Source organism: Leuresthes tenuis, unplaced genomic scaffold (assembly GCF_036924035.1).
Source record: "Leuresthes tenuis unplaced genomic scaffold, fLeuTen1.0.hap1 SCAF_20, whole genome shotgun sequence".
NCBI classification, from domain to species: Eukaryota; Metazoa; Chordata; class Actinopteri; order Atheriniformes; family Atherinopsidae; genus Leuresthes; species Leuresthes tenuis.
This window is the reverse complement of record NW_027325374.1, coordinates 22,154,585-22,174,994: the sequence shown is the minus strand read 5'-3', so window position 1 is coordinate 22,174,994 and position 20,410 is coordinate 22,154,585. Positions and strand designations below refer to the sequence as shown.

The 20,410-nt window shown below is 40.7% G+C and overlaps 1 protein-coding gene across 1 annotated transcript in view; it reads left to right on the top strand.

Annotated features, from left to right (window-relative positions):
• The first annotated feature begins 12,957 nt into the window (after positions 1-12,957).
• The window catches only part of ca10a (carbonic anhydrase Xa), a 352,613-nt gene continuing 345,160 nt past the window's right edge, over positions 12,958-20,410 (top strand). The window contains exon 1 of the mRNA XM_072373770.1: positions 12,958-13,537. Within this exon, the coding sequence (XP_072229871.1) occupies positions 13,477-13,537 (61 nt within the window). The 5' untranslated portion in view covers positions 12,958-13,476. The remainder of the gene's footprint in view (positions 13,538-20,410) is intronic.

Sequence of the window (20,410 nt, the reverse complement as noted above, 5' to 3'; positions counted from 1 at the left end):
AGCCCGATTTATTTTCATTGGAAGCCCAAGAACAAGCTGGAGAAATCGTTTATTAAAAAAGTATTTGTTAGTGGTCACAAGTAAAGTATATTGCAGCGCTGGTCTCGGAGTGCCAGAGCTCCCGCAGGAAATCCGTCAGTTCGAGCCCCGATATCCGGAAACATGTCATATTTATATTCAGTCAACTTAGCAGGTCCCCAAACTGCAAGTGGCCAACTACCTTGAGGTGCAGCACAACCAGACAGGAGATTCTTGTTATCCCCCTTTTGATATAACTTCATTATGTGAGCTGTTATGTGTAAGCTGTTCTTCTTTGCAATTATCAGCAGCAAGCAAGTTTTCATTGCATATGCATGTGTAAAATAATTGTAATGCGTTAGCTAAACCTTTCTGTATCAGGAGTGTTTATCATGATGCTGGGAACAGAACATCTTTCCCAGAATAGTTAAACCTTCATTACTCAACTGATCATAACTCTGCAATGAGCACATTTCTTAAAAGCTATAAGTATCACGCCTGTACGTGTATGCAAGGAATAAATTAATAAATGTTTCAATATGTCTTAAAATTAGTGTGTGTATGTGGCCCCAACCCAATCTCTGTGTAGAATCTTAGTTCATTTTGGCCCAAAACTATATGTGGTTTGAGCAGTGTCGAGGACCTGCTAACCCATAAGTACCATCACAACACATAACAATCATTAACTAAACTACAACAATTTATAAAATATTGAAACTCCAAAAGTGTTTAAGGCAATTAACATTACCATCAGGATCGTCCACTGTTCGCAGCTAATAGGAGCGAAAAACCCGATGGCTGATATCCGGGAAAATTCTCCTATGGCCCCATTCCCCCTTGGCGACCGACCACTTAATTACCTTTCAGTGCTTAAGGTCCCGCTCCGAACAGCCGATTCACACCAATGGCAATGGACATATGTATGAATTCCTATGATTAATAATTGGTCTACTTAAAATCATTAAAATAAAGAGGAACATCACAAAACACAAAACAATACAGTACAGACATTTAAACATGATGTGAATATGAAGATATGACCCTGTTGAGAACAGATGAGTAATGATAGTGTAAAAACTGACCATTTCTTTTGAGTGAAAATTTCATGATAACATTGTGCAGAGTGGTGTAGTGCAGCTCAGTCTCTTGTGGTCCAATCCTGTCACTGCTTGGTGTTTGGTTGTCCTTCTGGCTGAACCTCAGTTCAGCAGTCTGAGCTAACTAGGAAGGAGAGGTTACCAGCACTTCACTTCCACAAAGGGGTCTTTACCACCCGTTTTCCCTAACTAATCTTTTGCTTTGGGACAATTCAGGAGAGCATTCAGATTATTTTGTTGACAGTGGTTGAAGGTTGTTCAACCATTATCTTGGCATGATGATCATGCCTCCCAGAATTTCAGACTGACGTCTTGTCAGTCACTTGGCTGTGAGTCCTGTAGAGGTTCTGCTGCTGGTGCAGTTAATTTAAGCTGTGGATGAATGTTAGCAGGAGAGAACCGAGCAGCACAACAATGCAACATGACTTTTTCACAATGTTTTATATTCAGGAATTGCCTTTTAACAGGTTCAATCCCAGTATTCATTGGTCGACCAATTAAGTTTTCATATGAACCCCAAACAAAAACAAATAAATAAACCGAAAAAAAATTAAAATAAAAATAAAAATAAAAATAAATGAAATGAAAAACAAAACAACTGGCCAGTTGATAGAAACCATATTTTAGGACAGTACCGTAAGACTCACCAATCTGCTGTACAGCATTAATGTGAAATCCAGTACCATCAACTTTTTCTGTGGAAAAAACTTCAAACCATTTAGAGAACACAGCAAGACAAAGACAAGACAACATAGAACAAAAGACAAAAGAAAGACAAATACACAGAATTTTGGGAAAAACTTGAGAAGTGTTAGTAAACTATGATTAATTGTTGTATCATCCACCCCCCTGATGAGACTTAGTCTCATCCGTATGTTAGTTCTGCTGAACTCTTCCACTGCAGTTTCTGCTCCTGTGTTGCTGCTGCAGGACAGAAATGTTTGTGGTTAGAGTTCATTTTGGGAGCAGCACAGCATCAAGAAAGCAGCCATTTCTTCTCAATGAGTAACTGATTAACCTTTTTGGGATAAATATTGTCTGTCCTCTTAATTCAACTCAGAGTGCTTTTGATAAAATTTCAGCATGATCTGCTTAATTCTCACTTGTTACTTTATACTAAATTCTATTTAATTCTTACCAGTGGCTGTGTTTCGTGATGCTGAGCCATCCACAGGCAGTTCAGGATCAGTATTAGGTTTTTTCTGCTCCATTTGAATTAGAAACACTTCATGTGGTACCAACAGTGTGACATCAGAGTTTCTTATAACATCACATGATACAATAACATATTTCCATACAAATTAGAATCAAAGACAAAGGTTTATTCTATTTTTCTATTTGTCTTAATTTCTCATTTATTTATTTTTTAGATGAGCCATGTAGCCTTGTGCTGCTAACATTTTCCTTAGCAGTGCCACAGCATTGTGCTTGTGTTGTCAGACATCTGATCTTGTAATCTGGCGCTATATAAATAAAATTGAATTGAATTGAATTGAATCTTTGGTTGGTTATTGATCACTGTTACCTTACATGCATGCTTTGACCTAAGGGCCCAGATTCTTCATATTATTTTGTAATATTTTTCTTTGCTCGTAGCAGTTTTGGAATGTTAGCTAAATTGTTCAGGATCCTTCTTGTTTTTCCCTTGACATGAATTAGGCCTTTAATTGTGCAGTTCAAAGCTCTGTGCTTTACCTTACTTAGAGCAGCTCTGCCTCAGTTTCTTATGTTTTACTTAATCTTTACTTCTTCCTTCCAGTATGTGTGGATGTATGTGGGTGTATGTGTACGTATAGATGTGCGTGTGTGTGTGCGTGTGTGTGTCTGTATGTGGCCTTGGGTTTCACTGTTTTGTTTTATTTTCTTCTATCTTGTGAAGCACTTTGTGCTACATTTTCTTGTATGTAAAGTTTTATAAAAATAAAGTTTGATTGATTGATTGATTAAGTGCACCAGATTAAACAACTTGGGTCATCTCCCGTGTAATTTCTCGAATGAACCAGAGCAGATGATTAAAACTGTTCTCACAGCACATTTTATTCATCCCATTCATATCCTTTTCTTTCGACCAACATGTCATGACTGAGCACAGATTGGATTGTACATATTGTTTCTCAATAAATTGCAATTGAAGTGGGTTGTTGCCATTTTTCAGAGATCTTTTAGTCACCTGGTGTGGCGTGGTGGGAAGAGAGGGGGTGTCCAGATTACTGTTGTAGTTCTTTGTCACTTGAGCTTTTAATGTCTGACTTGCACACAGGAGAGGTGTGAAAATTAGTTATTGTAACCTTTATTGTTTCTGCTACTGCGGTTCTACAGTCTAGTCTCCACAGTAATGTTTTCTTTTGGTTTCATAGTCAGTGGTCCGTTCAGTCTCTGATAGAGTTTTAGTCCCCGTGGTCTAGTCTTTGTCAGTAGGTGAGGTTCCTAAGTCAGTCCGGACCTCAGTTAATGTTCTTCCGGCAGGATCTTGAGCCCGAGTACAGTGATCCTTGTGGATCCAGTTACTCAGTCTATTCTCGGTCAACCATACCTTTACACAATGTGTTGTAGCTTCTGCGTCCTGTCCATATAGGAGAGGACCAGTTAAGTTTGTTCACTTTCCTGGTCCTGTTCCTTGGTGAGTATTTCTGTAACCTGTTGAGATATACTCATCACCGTGTTATTCTGTTGTTTCACATTCATTTTCACATTCACACAAGTTTCCATACTGTAGTACAACAAGGGGTGAGCCTTTTGAGCCTGTTTGCTTCTTGACATAGCAAATTTAGTAGTCCAGTTGGAGCTACTATTTTGCCTTCATGATTCCTGCAGCGTCCTGTGGAATCTTTTTTTTTTTTTTCGTTCCATGCTTGCTTTTCCGATGGTGCCGCTGCTTCGTGAAGTTCTTTAATGTTTTCTAAACATAATTCTCGTTGTGATTTTTCCTCCAATGTTTTCTGAGACATCTGGTTAAATGCAGTATACCTTGCTTTTGTTTTTGCTGCCTTATCTGCCGCACTGTTGCCTCTCGCTACTCTCCCATCTCCCATTTGATGTCCTCTGCACTTGACTATAGCAACTTGTTTTGGTTCAAGTATGGCACAATATAGTTCGAGTAATTGATTCAAGTTTTTAACTGGGGTGCCTGCTGAGGTCACAAAGCCTTTCCTTTTCCAGTGACACATGTCTGGTATAGAGGCATGTCTTTAACTGTAAACACTGTTTTTGTTTTCATTTCACTCATTTATTCAATGTTTATTGTTAGATTAATTAATAGTTATCTGCAGGGTTAGAATTAGCTAATAGTATTAATATAGTGTTCAGCTTTACAGCTCTCTGGTTGCTGTGGCTGTTTTTAAATGTGCCATGAAAACAAACCTTGACTTGACTTGTTATGAGTCAGACTTACTGCAGCGCAGCTGTCTTTAAATTTCTTTTAGAGTTTTCTTCTTTAAGAAACTCATTGGTGATATCTGACTCTCGTTGTGCCTTTTATTGCCGTGTTTTTGTTAATTCCCTAATAATCTAACTCACTTTAAACCTTTCTATAAAGCACTTTGCTGCTCTGTTAAGATAACAGATCAATTGATTCATAGATCTGCTGCAGTTATATAGTTAAATGGTTTAATGAGATCAAATATAAATACTGATGATGAATATTAACTCAGAATTCGTGAAAATAAGCAGAGGAGAAGTATTTAGATCAGCTAAATTTTAAGTCATGTTACTGTGATCTCTAACATAACGAAGGCTAACCTTTAATGCTTTAAGATGGTAAGAAACTGTCTGACCTTGCTGTTAAATCCTGATATTTTCTAATATGTCATATGGTCTGACTGTCCGGTCTCAGACCTGCTTCAGGTGGAAATCAGAAAGTCTCACTTTGTAGAACATCTTTTGTTCAGGCAGTTTTTCAATTAAAGGATCAAAGATTTAAATGCTGTGTTTGTTTGTCTGACTTTAACTTTTTAAGAGAGCTGTTAAATCTTAATTCAACAACAAACTGGTTCTAATGTTTAGTTTTAAACAGTCTGTTCTTCCTGGATTTATTTTGGACATTGTATTGCTTCTTATCTCTTCACTGTGACACTTGCATTGAAAAGCGGTTTTCAGATTGTCCATTCAATGTGGTATTTCTCCCATTCAAATTTATTTAAAAATAAATTATTGAATTGATGATAAATGCTCTAGTAAAAACTGCCATTATCATTGTAAATTTTTCGACTAAATAACTATATGTAACTCTGGTACTCTTTAAGTACAGGCCAATGATCAATCAGAATCTGTCCTCACTCTCAGGGCTGAATGGGGGAAGAAGGAAGCAGGGTTGGGATGAGATAATCTTAGGATGAGAGCATTTATGACAAAGCTAAGGATATCTAACCTTGTCTTTTCCAATTACACATGTCCACATGTACAGCCTAAGCTGTTTATGCTGAATCTGTATAACTGGTCAGTTTTTTCTTTTGCTAAATGGCATGCTTCTGTTATTGAGCATGCGTGATGTTGGGAAGAGGTGTCTTATCTTCTAGTGTAGTAGGATGTGTCCCTGGAAAAGATGACGTTGTGTCTGGCACATGCTGTGGTAGTGGTGCAGAGGACTGCGTCTGAATAGAGAATTTAACTTCTCCTAAAAAAATGCTGACAGTCTGCAAGAAATGTTCTTTTTTTTTTTTTTTTTTTCGACTTTATCTGCCCTTGCTTTCTGGAATAAACCTGCCTCCTTTAGCTTTGCTGTTGCTTGATTCCTACTGCCTGTTGCTTGTTTTGAAAACATAAAGAAATCACTCAGTTGCGGAGGAGCACTTTCATGCACTTTCCAATGAGCCGGGTTTACATGTTTTCCACTTATCAACCAAGGTTTGTGACACATTCAGATATTTCACACGTGTTAATCAGAATGGGTGAATGGCGCAATGCCCGAGTGTTGGACCCGACCAAGAAGCTTCTACACAGAATCTTTTACTCTGTGCGCTTGATTGCTGGGGGTTCTCCCAGTCTCTTCACTCGTTTTAATTCACCAATCTCTGTAACACCCTAACTAAATTCCCCTTTAATTTGTAGTCCAATGCCCCCCTTTTACAGAACCACTTGAGATCTGTGTCAGTGTAGGAATTCTCCAGCAGTCTCTATTGCTAGATACACTTCCACTAACACAGTAAAATATCAACCAAGTAGCAAACCACCCCACATTTTCATGAAAAATAACAAACTTAGCCCTGTGTCCTTATGCAGAGATAAACCCTTAGTGTATTGTCTGTTCACAACAACTGCAGAACCACCGCTGATTGCGGAAAAAAACAAAACAGACACACCTCCAATTATGGAGAGGGAAAAAAAAAAAAAACAAAAAAATAGACACACCGCCGATCGCGGATTTTACAGTCCAAACACCAAATGTGAAGTAATACAGACCCACCGCCGATTGCAGATAAAGGTCCAAGCGCCGATTGCACAAAAATTACTCACTCCGTCTATTGTGAAGTAATACAGACCCACCGCCGATTGCAGATAAGGTCCAAGCGCCACTTGCACAGAAATTACTCACATCGCCGGTTGTGTAGTAATACAGACCCACCGCCGATTGCAGATAAGGTCCAAGCGCCACTTGCACAGAAATTACTCACACCGCGATAGCGGACTAATAGACCCCAGCCCATTGGCTCATCTACTTCCTATTCAGTTTAGAAGACAGGATGAATGTCTTTTATTTGGCCAAATTGGACTAAACGAGGACACAAATCACTCTTCCTATGTGAGACTATGTGTTTATACTTTACATGTGACCACCTAGTAAACCTGCAGACACAAATTTTGTGCTTTTGATTTAGTGATCAGAGGACATCCTAATTCAGACAATTTAATTTAGAATGACCAATGTGCAGAAATTTCACATATCCTGATACAAGAGGTTTTCTGCTCACCTTGTGTTTTAGGCTCCTTGAATTGTCTGAAGAAGGGTCCCCTCCACGCAGCTCCAGAAGTCCTCGATCGAACACGGTCTCAGAGTCAGCCAATCCGGGTCACGGCACCAATTGTTAGCCCGATTTTTTTTCATTGGAAGCCCAAGAACAAGCTGGAGAAATCGTTTATTAAAAAAGTATTTGTTAGTGGTCACAAGTAAAGTATATTGCAGCGCTGGTCTCGGAGTGCCAAAGCTCCCGCAGGAAATCCGTCAGGCCGAGCCCCGATATCCGGAAACATGTCATATTTATATTCAGCTTTATCTCACAGAAGTTGTATTCACACTTGTCAGAGTATAATTGGCCAGTTTTCAGTGGCATGATCAGGCCAGCTGCTGTCCTTGTTGTGTTCTTTGGATGTGATAAACAATGCGTGTGTGTGTGCTGTTTTTAGGCGTGGATCTAATGTACCAGACCTATCTGCCCTAATAGAGATGTTTTGTCTGACCCAGTTGTTTATGTCCTTCTAAGGTCTTGGACCATTTAAGGTCATCTGTTGTGCAGTATGAGCAAAGTGGAAAAGTACCAGCTAGGAACAGAGGTTATTTAGGAAAATACAGAATATGAATTTATCCCATCCTGAGCGTGCCTATGGCGACTGTGGAAAGGAACGACTCCCTTTTAACAGGAAGAAACCTCTGGCAGAACCAGACTCAGGAAGGGTGGCCATCCGCCTCGACCAGCTGGGGTTTGAGAAGACAGAAAAGAGGGAAAAGAGGGGGGAAAAACACCATAACGCCATTCAAAGGATATCTGTTGGAACAGGGAAACACAATAATAACCACAATAATGTCACATGTACATAAAATCAATTGAGAAATTAAACAGGAGGAAAAAGAGAGCAAAGTGAGGAAAGGTGTGACAGATGAGGTCCCCCAGCAGTCTAAGCCTATAGCAGCTTAACTATGGGATGTTTCAGGATTACCTGAGCCATCCCTAACTATAAGCTTTATCAAAAAGGAAAGTTTTAAGCCTAATCTTAAAAGTGGAAAGGGTGTCTGCTTCCCGGACATTTACTGGCAGCTTATTCCACAAGACAAGGGCCTGATAACTGAAGGCTCTACCTCCCATTCTACCTTTAGAAACTCTGGGAACAACAAGTAAACCTGCAGTTTGGGAGCAAAGTGCTCTGTTAGGAAAATATCTTACAATGAGATCTTTAAGATATGATGGAGCTCGGCAGGAGCCTCATGTTAGCATTAATGAATCAACTCCCTCTGACTATTTAAATGTTCACATTCCTCAAACCACAGACACAGGAGGAGGAGGAGGTGCAGGTGTCTTCTGATCAGTCCTAGACCCAAGACTTGTTTTAACTCTTTTGAATCTCTGATTCCTAGTTTTTCCCACCTAAAGTGGAAATCACAAAAACCTTTGTTTTTGTGTATCATCCACTTGGCCCTTATTCTGAGTTTCTGTCTGAATTCTCAGAGTTTTTAATCCCAGTTAGTGCTGAGTACAGATAAAGTAATTTTAGTGGATGACTTTAATATTAATGTAGATGTAGAAAATAACAGCCTAAATAGTAACTTTAATTCTATATTAGACTATTGGATTTTCAATAGTGTTCACAAATCTACTCACTGTCTTAATAATACCCTTGATCTTGTGCTGACTTATGGCATTGAAAGTGAAAAGTTAACAGTTTTCGCTCATTACCCTGTCTTCTCTGACCATTTATTGGTAACATTTGAGTTAACATTACTTGACTATAAAGCTTCTGAGAAGAAATTTACATTTGAAAGGTGTCTATCAGAGAATGTTGTAACCAGATTTAAAGAGTTAATTCTATCATCCTTTTCTTCCCTGCCATGTGCAAATATTACAGAAGACGACTGCCTAAATTTTACTCCAGTAAAACTTGACTCTCTTGTTGACAGCACTCAAATTTCAATGCTTAGAACATTGGACAATGTTGCCCCTTTGAAAAGGAAGGCAATTGGTCAGGAGAGATTGGCTCATTGGTATAATTCACAGCGGCCTGCTTTAAAGCAGACTGCAAGAAAGCTGGAGAGACAATGGCGTTCCTCTAATTTAAAAGAGTCTCAGTTAGTCTGGAAAGATTGTTTAATAAGACCACACCAGAGTGTGGCATAAATTTCCATTGATATGCTGATGACACTCAGCTTTACTTATCTATGAAATCAGTTGAAACCAATAGGTTGGTCAGACTACAAAGCCTGTCTTAAAGACAAAGATCTGGATGACACAGAACTTTGAGTCATCACTTTCAGTCAATAAGCTTCTGGCACCCATTCATAAGCCTTCAACACAGCTGATTTTATTTTCTCATAACTAACGCTATCCTTGTGACGCAAAGCTGAAAATGCTTCCTTCGCCTTCCCAGTGAGCACACATGGCACACTCTTCATCAGACCACTTTTACTGACCCTCTCAAACAGTGAAAAAAACATGTCTGTCTCATTAAAATGTGGCAACCATTGCAGATTACTAACTTCAAAATGAGAAGACAATTCTTAAATATCAGAACTACTATCATTGTGCACAGATGAACAATGTATTTAAATCACTAGCTTATTCATATTGCAGGCAACTTTCTCCTATTTCAATTAGTTTTTTTAAAGGAGAACTCTTTGAACCTAGACCTTATTTCTGGCATGAAATATGTTAATCTACTATGAAGCTCTGCATCTACGGAGTGAGCGGGGCTCAGACGATGCAGCCTCTAATTAAGGCATTATCTGTCTTTATTTCACCAATACTTTAAGACGAATGAACGCGTACTATTGCAATGTTAGCTCATAGCTGCTGTGTTGTTGCTATTGGCGGCTATCGGGGGGCTTATAGAGGGCTTTCTACATACTCGTATACTGGGATGATGTCATCGACGCGCGAGGCTGCAACACAGCTCATTCACTCCGGTAAGGACGTCCATTGTACTCAAAGTTGTCGTCCACATCGTCAAAATCTGATAAATATCCTGCCATGTTGCACAAAACTAACAGTAGCAAACTACGTGTGAAGTTAGCCGACTGTCACAGAGCATGGAGTAAATAAGCTGTGGATTGCCCCATCCACTATATAGTATAGTGAAAACAGACCACGCAGGTGGTCCCCTTGGCGGCACTCTGCAGTTCCCCGCCCCTGTTTTAATTACACCTTAGACATCACTACTTATCAAACACACACACACACATTAGGTCTTGGGGGGTGGTTGCACTGAGTGGCATCTGGTGGGCGGGGCTCTTTGGGTATGTAGGCTGCCCAGAGGGCCGCGCTCCCAGTTCTACAAGGTTGTCTGCCCCTCAGTTTTAATCGCTCACTATTAGAAAATATTGAAGAGCCAGAAGGGTCAGGGGAGGGGTCTTCTCACACCCCTGCTTCCTGGTTGCTGCTCGGGGCGGGAGGGGTCAGGAGGATTAATTAATTATTCTGTTGGTTCGGGGTCTGTGGTGGCTGCTGGCCCCCCTTGGTGTGCCCGCTGCGCCCCAGCGGAGTTGAGGGAGGGAGGACGTGTGGATGTATGGGACGTGCCAGTGTGTGTGGTGATGATTGGGCCTGGGTCTGGGACTTGCTGTCGCCTGGCCTGCTTGTGCTTCTCCCGATGGGGGGGCGGCGTTGCCTCTCCCCGCTGCTCGCGACTTCACCCTCCTGTGAGCACGTCTTGACTCCCAGGGCAATTGGCCAGGGGCACTGGGGGAGGCGCTGACCCACTGTGTGGCTGTCTTGGGCGCTTGGCCTTCTCGGGTATTGGGTGGGGCCTCTGCCGGGGGGTTTGGGGGCGCTCGGGCTCCTGGGGCCCAGGTCTGGTGCACGGCCCATGTCTGGGTGGCTGGGGCCTGGCAGGTGTCTGTGGGCTGTTGCCCCTGGCTCCTGGGGGGCCTCTGCCCTATGCTTATGGGGGCTCTGTCCGGGGCTTCCTCTGCAGTCTTCTGGGTCTTATGCGTGGTTGTCCCTGCGGTGGGCTTCCTGGGTTCTGTGCTCCATGGGGGCTGCTGGTGGCCTGGGTCTTGTGGCCCTCTCTGCCTGCTTCTGATTGCTTGGGGGGGGCTGTGGATTGTGGCCCTGTACACTTATACACTCATAACTAAGCACAGTTATCATGTAGGTCCTGTGCCATGGGTGTTGCATGTTCTCACACACACACACACACACATTTATTAGCCCAGTAGCATGGTCGCTAAGCAGTTGATGTATTATCATGTCGTCTCAGGTCATCTATATTCACAGTTGTGTTGTATGCCATTGCTGCTACTTGTGCTTGTTTTTGTTTGTTTGTGTGTTTGTTTTTTCTCTGCTTGTCTGCTTTCAGGTGCTCCTGGTGGCGCTAAGGCTGGATTCGCAACAGAGACCATGGATTGTTGTCTGTTTGGTTTTTTACAGGTGTAGCAGCTGGTTGGCTGGTTTTTGTTTCTATTTTTGTTTTGTTTCCTCTTCTTTACTCTTCTTCTTTCCTTGTCCCCCGGTCCGGTTCAGTTCGGTTACATGTTATATATTGTAAACAAAAATAAATAAATGGGCATCAAGGGGAGCTTTACATTCATAAAACTTCCCTTGGCAAAGCAAATCTGTTTGGCATAAAAGGTATTCAGACTACAATTCTGCTGCCATAATGCTGGACAGGACAAGGGGAAAAAATTTAAATAAATAAAAAAATACACATATTAATAGAGGGACTGCCAGTTTAACATTAAAGTGTAAACAGTTATACTGCTGGGATCAAGGCGGTATGTAGTGATAAGGGGAATCTCAAGGGTATAGCTTCACTGAGGTTATAGATTGTACTTTTAGAAGTGTAGGCTTGATTTGGTTTGGATAAGTCTGTTGGAAATTAAGGTAAGTCTATGCAATATCTTCTGGTGGAAAGAAAATAACCTGCTGGCACACTCCTCCAATGTGTCCAAGTGTCCACGCTTGTAACTGCTTGATCCTCAACGGGCTTCAAGGTCCTCCCTGAAATCTGCATTTCAGATCTGCATGAAAACTACATCTCTCTCTGAGATTCTGCTTCACTTAGAAAGCAATATTTCAACGCCAAACAAACTTTTATTCCTGCAAAGGGCCGTCCCCTGCCTGCCTGTTTATGAACACGCGCTCCATGCAAGAGCCTATTGCCGCGCGCCACTCACTGGTGTGTCCGTGTGAGGTGTGGAACCGCAGAGCCGGGTAGCATCGATAGGGGTCAGACTGCACCAGCACGTCCATGCAAGAGGATCAAATAGTTTCTCTTGTATGGATTAAATAGCAGTTAATCATTAAAGTATCACATTACATCTTTGATGACATTTTTATCTCACTGGGTTTCGTCGTGCTTCTCGTAGGAGAGATTATCTGGTGCATTTCGGAGCTCCTCGCCGTTTGGGTTTTGCTGGGAATTTGTTTCCTCTTACTTTAAGTGATGTCCCTATTTTTTGCTTTCATTAAAACACTTTCCAAATTCGGTCTCGTATCTACTCAGGATGCCAGTAAATTCCCTGCACAGGGTGTGTGCAGTGAAGGAGCAAAGTAGCTCTGTGTCACGCTGAAACTATTTAGTTACAACATGATCGGAAATCAGACAGTGCGGCCTAAAATATAAAAGCACACATAAAATAACAATGAAACTACTGAAAAACAGCCCACATACACTGACGAATAACTCCACTGTGATTTAACAAAGGGGGATTTAGAATTAGCCTATACCAAAATAGAATAATGCTATTGCTGATTGACTGCAGGAAATAAGAGTTACTTCAACATCCTCTTTCACTTTTATATTGCTTTTTACTTTATTTTGATTTGGCGCTATATAAACTGAATTGAATTGATGCCCATCTTTGGGTATGCGTCGAAACTTACTCGCCCAATTAACAATAATACTTTTATTTTGACAGTCACTACCGGAAAATTACATATTGGATGATTTACCTTGATGCTGTTCCCTTGCGGTGACTCGGAGAAGTCTCGATCAGAGGTTTGTCATCTGGCGATGCGAGTTTACTGAGTTGTGGGGTGTCTCCAGGTGTTGGACGTACCGCACAGCTGTCCCAACACAGTTACCTATGCGTTCTACTCCTGCTTCCCTAACCGCACCCAAATCACATAGTTTACTAAAGCGATCGTGTGTGACATGGTGTGGTGAGAACGGGATGTCCGCTCTGTAAAACGGCGCCGGACGGATGGATGGATGTGTCCGTTACAGGGCGCGCTGGAATAATACAGAGAACTAAGTGAACGAAGGATCCTCTTCGGTTATTTTGTCTGGAGTTGATCTTCGGATTTTAAAAAATATTTCCGGTGGGATCGTGTAGCATTCAGTCCCCAGCCTTTAATCACCTGCTATGTGTCAAGTGTGGAACATACCTGGTGGAAAGTATACAGCAGGATCAAGCCCGGAAGGACAGGACTAAAGCTCCGTGCATGATTTGTTTCCCATTTCTAATCAGTGCGTAATGTGCGTGGAATGAACACAGAGGATGGATATAATTTGGGAGATACTGATTATTCTTCAAACTAATTTCATTGTCTGCATATCAGGTGAGTTAAGGGCATGTTTTACGTCACATACATCCAGAAATGTAGCATCAAGGGCAGTTTTAATTTGTGTTATAAAATTATACAACTCACAAGAAGTGTGGCTCAGAAGGCAGCGTTTCAGGTGGAGTGAAAGCGGCAGATTGTTTTTAGTCATGTTGGGTATATATTTCTACGTGTTTGTGTGTGCGCGTGTGCATGCGCGAGTTCATGTGAGACTCTAAACAGGCACGGTGTTGACTCCAGGACTGGATGCGCAGTAAGCTGACGCGCACATGACACGGGTGGGTTTAAAGCATTAGGAGCCACAATGAACGTAATTGATTGTTTGTTGAAGTTTTTGTTGCTCGCAGACTCAGTCCATTCTCACCTCTGCTCCTTATCAGTTGGAAGTACGCTCCTTAAACAATTTAGTCAGAGTTCTAATCGAATGAAGCAGTAATGCGCACCGCTGAGCGCAGTGCACTCTGCGTTGTGGGGAGCGATATAAGTCATATAGTGTGATAATGGTTTTGTGAATACATAACTGGTACCCGTTTTATTTTCTGCTGCTGGTTTCACTGCTAACTGGTGTATTTAAAGCAGTCTTTAAAAATAATATGCGAATATACTTATTTTAGACCTTAGTTGAAATCACCTGGGAGAAATTACAGGTTCGCCTGTTTCCGCTGTTCACTGCGCAGAACTGAGGATTTGCAGTTCAGACAGATATTGTATAAACTGACCCTGCTTTTTCAGTTCGCCTCAAAACAGACGAATCTGTATATCAGACACGCATTCCCGATACAATATGTGTGAATATTCTGTAACCGGAACTGCCACTATTCTTGGTTTCTTTGGAATTCCCGCTGGTTGTGTTTGAGGGGTTGTTACAATCACCTTGTATCAGTGAACTGGCCCCACCCTTCCGGTCTATCTGCCTTGTCTTTGAATGGTTATAACTGAGATAATTTTGAAACAAGGTAAGATTGTTTTCTATTTCAGATAAACTGTGCTAAATTTGTTTTGGATCACTTTCACATTCACTTTAAATGTGCTCATGTTTTTTCACTTCCCACATCGGTCAGCTTTCACTTGGTCAATTTCACTATGCCCTATTTGCAACCATGCTCTCCTTAATCATTTTGGGTCTAGCTTTGATTATGATAGACTTTAGTTGTCAAGTTGAAAAAATGTGTCAAATTCTCATTTACTAAACAGAAAGTGTGATCAATTAATGTAAAATATTTCACATGGTGAAATATTGCTTGGTGTTTGATGAAATACACTTTTACACACTTCTGGACTAACCTATTAGTACAGTCTCTCTGAGGAGTCTGATTGAGTGGTTGCATTCGTACTGCAAAATGAACAGCTAAGTGACAAAGTGTAATAACCAACTGGTGGTTGAGACATGAGTCATCCCCCATCGACCCTGGACTTCACAGCTTGTCCATTCACATGTCTTGTTTAAGTTTTTAAGGCAAATGTCAGGAATTTTGTTTGAGCAATGTTAGTGATGTTTATATTTTTTACAGTGAATGGTTGAGGTGCTGCTCTCAGCCAATCTCCTTCTACTTCTGCCACCTGGTCCAATTACGGTACAGTTATGAACCAAATGTTTTTTGTTTAAGTTGTAAGAAGACCAACCAAGGTAGAACCTCACCAATACTCTACATAGTTATATGAACTACGATCACTCGAAAGAGTTTGTACCTCTTCCATTAGTTGTAAGAACTATGAAGGAAAGTGCCTATTGAGAGTTGGATTGCAGTTTTAGAAGCTTGAGTCACAGTAGATATTAAAAGGGTTTATGTATCACAAACTTTTATTTGAATATGCTTAGTTTATTATTTATTGTTATCATTACCAGTGATGTTACCATGAGTTTTGCTTTGTTCAATCTTTTTTCATGAAAGTTCACATGGCTTGTTTTGGACCACTTGGCATCTCTTTTAAAGCTATTTTTCAGTACTAAACAGGTAAAGAGGATGCCAAAAGACTTTGAATGAAATGTTCTCAGCTGATCATGTCAAAGGCGTTCAACACATTACTGTAGTACCAAGGATAATGGAGAAAATGTTTTACTAAACCAAACAAATTGCTTTGTTTATCATGTGGCTATCATGTGTGTACCGTGGCTTCCTCCCACTGCCCCAAAACATGCATGTTGGCTTAACTTGTGATTCTAAATTAACCCTTGGAGTGAGTGTCCATGGCTGTTTCTGTGTGGCCCTATAATAGCCTGGCGACCCTGTCAGTGTACACCGTGCCTCTTACCCAGTGGTAGCTAATTCTGGATTAAATGGGTATAAAAAAAGAATGGACATTTTTTCACACCAAGGTCACATTCACAAGTTCAGATGACTACTAGACATTGCCTATATTCAAAACATACGCATACAGGCTGCAATACCTCCTTGAATAACAACCCACAGTGTCTTTTTTTTTTGTCTTTTGTAGCAGTCCCATTAAACACCATGCTCTTGAACAGGTCTTAGTATGTGACCAGTTGAGAGTGAGGATGTGTACCTTTCTGGAAAGGTGTAGATGTTAAAACCTTAAGTCATGCTTAACATCTTCCAGAACTTCTTAACTTTATAATTTGAACTATAAACAGTCTGAAGCCTCAAGTGAGCAAGGAAAGATAAACTTGGGTTGCAATATATTTATAACCCAGCATGTTTGGTCTATGTGTCACTTTGCCATAATCCTGAGGAATAGAATAGAAAATAGAATAGAAAAATACTTTATTCATCCCCCAGTGGGAGGAATTCAAATTAGTCGAGTAGCTCAAAAAATGATAAATATTTCGAATGATTGCATAATAGACGACAAAAACAACAACAATCATAATAATAATCAATGATGAAAATAAATTTGAGAAGAACATGTCAGCAGTCACTATTAAAAAGCCTTATAGCTGTGGGGACAAAGGACCTCCTGAACCTCTCAGTCCTGCAGTGAGATGAGCCTCTCACTGCAGCAGCTCCTCTGACCTGCCAGGATGCTGTGGAGAGGATGTTTATTATTCTCCAAAACAGAATACAGTTTCCACCTCATCCGTTGCTCCACCACAGCACTGAGAGGGTCTAGTCTTCTGCCTACAACAGAACTGGCCTTTTTTACCAGTTTGTCCAGGCGCCGACAGTTTTTGTTTGTAGTGCATCTCCCCCAGCAGACAACAGCATAGAACAGTGCACTCTCAATGATAATGTGATAAAACATGCATATCATATCACTACAGACATTGAAGGACCTGAGCTGTTTCGGGAAGAAGAGACAGCTCTGGCCCCTCCTGTACATTGCCTCTATGTTGGCAGACCACTCCAGTTTATTATCCAGCACCACGCCCAGGTATTTGCAGGTCTCTATCTCCCCTCCATCAATGCAGACTAACTGATATGGAGTTTTAGATCTCCTGAAGTCCACCACCAGCTCTTTGGTTTTGGTAGTGTTCAGGAGCAAAAAGTTATTTTTAAACGGGTGTCGGCCCGGTCAGTGCCCTTCTTTTCTCTGGTGCTGGTTCTGGTGGCTGATCTTGGGACCCCTGCTGCTGCTGACTGTCTGGAACACTTTTTCTTTTAAGCCATCGCTCCATTTTTACAGCTAGCAAAGTTGCTGCAGATGAGGCTAAAACAACAACAACGCGCCTGTTTTTTTTTAAAAAAAATCTTTTTCTTCGTTCTCCCCCCACCACTTCACCACAGAGTGCTTCACTAAACAGAATCTGACCTGCACAGATCAGAATCCCATACAAACGCTGCGTTGATACAATGAATTTTGGACAAACAATGAAGCAGAAAACAACTCTCTGTTTGAAATGATGTAATTTAATATGAATGTAACAACGCTTACTTTTATAATGTTTAAGTAGCGTAATGTTTAAGTTTACGTTCTGCGATTTCAGACCGTCTATGAACGCTTTCTGCAGCCGCCGCTCCTGCTGACAGCAGACCGAGGAGAAAAAAATGTCTTTGCTCTGATGTGTGAATGACAACGGCAGACATGAGACTAGTGGACAGGTTCGCTGTTGTTTTGGTGTAGCCTAGTTACGACCGACAGTAACTGGTTTTGAGTAATAAAATGCCTGTTTAAGACCAACCGCTTATCCTTTTAACGTCCAGTCGGAAGGTACATTAATTTTGTGCTTTTATATTTTTCCAAAATGATTTGGCGACCCCCAGAAATCATCTCGCGACCCCAATTGGGGTCAGGACCCCAAGGTTGAGAATGGCTGGTTTAGAGGACTAATTTAAATGTTGAAATTGCAATGTTCTGTGCGTAGTGTTTTTTAACGTCATAAGGGTGATAATTATGTCTGACTATTAAACTTTAAAATTAAAAATAAACAGTTTAATTGCAATTTTAATTGTAATTTAGTTGTGTGAAATGTGACGACGAGTGTATATTAAATGCAGAGTATTGGTTAAATTTATTCGGTAACATTTATCAAAAGAAAAGTGGTAATGATTACCTTATTTTAGGTAGTAGTGTAATGTAATGCAACCAAGTAAATTAAAATGTCAAGCGCAACAAAATAATTAATATCTACTTAATTATTTCATAACGGCAAATACTACAGATATGTAAAATTTACTTAAAATTTGAAAGAAAATGATGTTCCTGCCTATGAAAAGCAAGTAGACTTTACTTAATTTGTTTTAATAAATATACCATAAAACTTAAATGTTACTTAATATCTTCACAACTGTAATGTTTTATGGAAAGTAACATTTACTTGATATTGGCAAGTGAGTGTTACTTAATATTGCAGGATTGAATTTGACTTAAATCATTTGCATGCAAATACTTACAATATATTTTTTAAGTAAATCTTATGAGTTATTTCTTTCAGTGTGTAGTGGTGGGGGTGGAGGGAGCAGCAGCAGAGGTGGAAAAAGCCACACTATCAAACCTGTTGAAATATTGGTTAAAAGAATTGGCTCTGTTACCATCACCTTCCATGGACAGAGTTTTTCAGTCTGTAGCTAGTTATGGTCCTCATGCCCCTCCACACCTCCTTGGTGTTATTGTTCTCCAGCTGTCTCTCTACCTTTTTCTTGTACTCCATCTTAGCTCGAAGTTGTGTCTTTTTAAGCTCCCGCTGTACATTCCTCCACCTTTCTCCATCCCCATTCTTGAACGCCCTCTTTTTCTGGTTCAGGAGGTCTTTGATGTCACTGGTGATCCATGGTTTGTTATTTGGATAACACCTTACAGTCCTCACTGGAATCACAGTGTCCCTTAAGAAATTAATGTAGTAAGTGATGGTGCTGACCCTCCCATCCATGTCAATGTCCATTTCTTCTTCCTCCAGCAGTACAGCCAGTCTGTGACATCAAAGCAGTCTGTCAATGCATCACTCGCCTCTGGTGACCACTTCCTGAAAGATCTGGTAGTAACAGGAAGTCTTTGTACACAAGGTCTGTATGTGGCTTGTAGATAGACCATGCTGTGATCAGATATACCCAGTGGCGGAAGAGACACTGCCCTGTAAGCCTCCTTCACGTTAGCATAAACCAGATCTAATGTCTTTTCTCCACGTGTTGGACAGTCCACATACTGTACAAAGCCAGTCAGGCAGGAGGATAAAGAGATGTGGTTGAAATCCCCTGTGATTGCAATGAATGCCTCAGGATGATGGGTCTGTATTCTAGCAACGGCGTCATGGATGATGTCATACGCCATTGTCGGTGCTACCCTCGGTGGAATGTAAACAACGATGACGACTGTATGTGGGAACTCTCTGGGTGCATAGAACGCACAGAAACCTACTGACATCAGTTCAATGTCTGGACAAAATATCCTCTCCTTAACGATCACATTACGGGGTTTAACCCATCTTTGATTAAAAAAAAACGTACTCGTACTCCGGTCACGATCCGCACATGAGTCTGATGTCCGCACATGAGTCTGGTGTGTTGTCATTCAGCCAGGACTCAGAGAGACAGGTCAAACTGCTCTCCTTATACAGCCGTTGGTTCTGCACAAGTGCCTCTTGCTCATCACACTTGTTTGGTAGCGAGTTAGCGTTTCCCATAATCACAGAGAAAAGGCTTGTACGTCCACCTCCTGTTGTCCCTCTTTGCCTTTTGTTTTACTCCAGCTCTGCATCCATGGTACAGCTTTTTTAGCGGTCGGAATTGGATGTTTAATTCCGCGTCCAATCCTTGACAGTGCCAACAGGTCTTCTCTTGTGTACACTTCTCTACTACTGGTAGCAGTGCACGTTGTCTAAAAAATAAAAAAAAATAAAACAAAATGTAAGTAAAAAGCAGATCACTAAAAATCTCTGAAAAAGTTTAGATATAAAATGAAAATTACATATAATTCTATGAAGGATGAACAAAATTGAGAGCTAAATAGACTTGCTGCCAATAAGGCCGGTGCATAGCAACCGTATTAGGAGCAATATTCTTCTTCCATTCAGAGTATCTGAAGCTTCAACTGTGATTCTAAAGCAAAATTTTCCAGCACTTTTTCAATGTATGCATAAATGACTCTATGTGTAAATGTTAGAAATTAATTGAAATGTCCCCTTCGCTGAGGCAAAAGTGTTATTTAATCATTAAAAGCTAATGCTACAAAATGCTGTGGAAACAATTAGTGAGTAATGATTACAGGATTACATTACATTCATTAAGCCTGTGACCGTCCACTGAAGAGAAGAAAAATTGACAAAAAGATTCAATTTGTATACAGAAATGAGGACACGGTCTTTATAGTAATGAAACAATGAAACACATGAAACAAACAGAAATTACACATTTTTGTCACACAGTTACTCCAGTTACTCTACTGGATTACTGTGATACTGAGGAAAAGTTGAGTGCCGTCTGAGTTTTGTTTTTTCAGTGATTTCTTAGCAGATTTGTTGACATTTCGTCATAATAG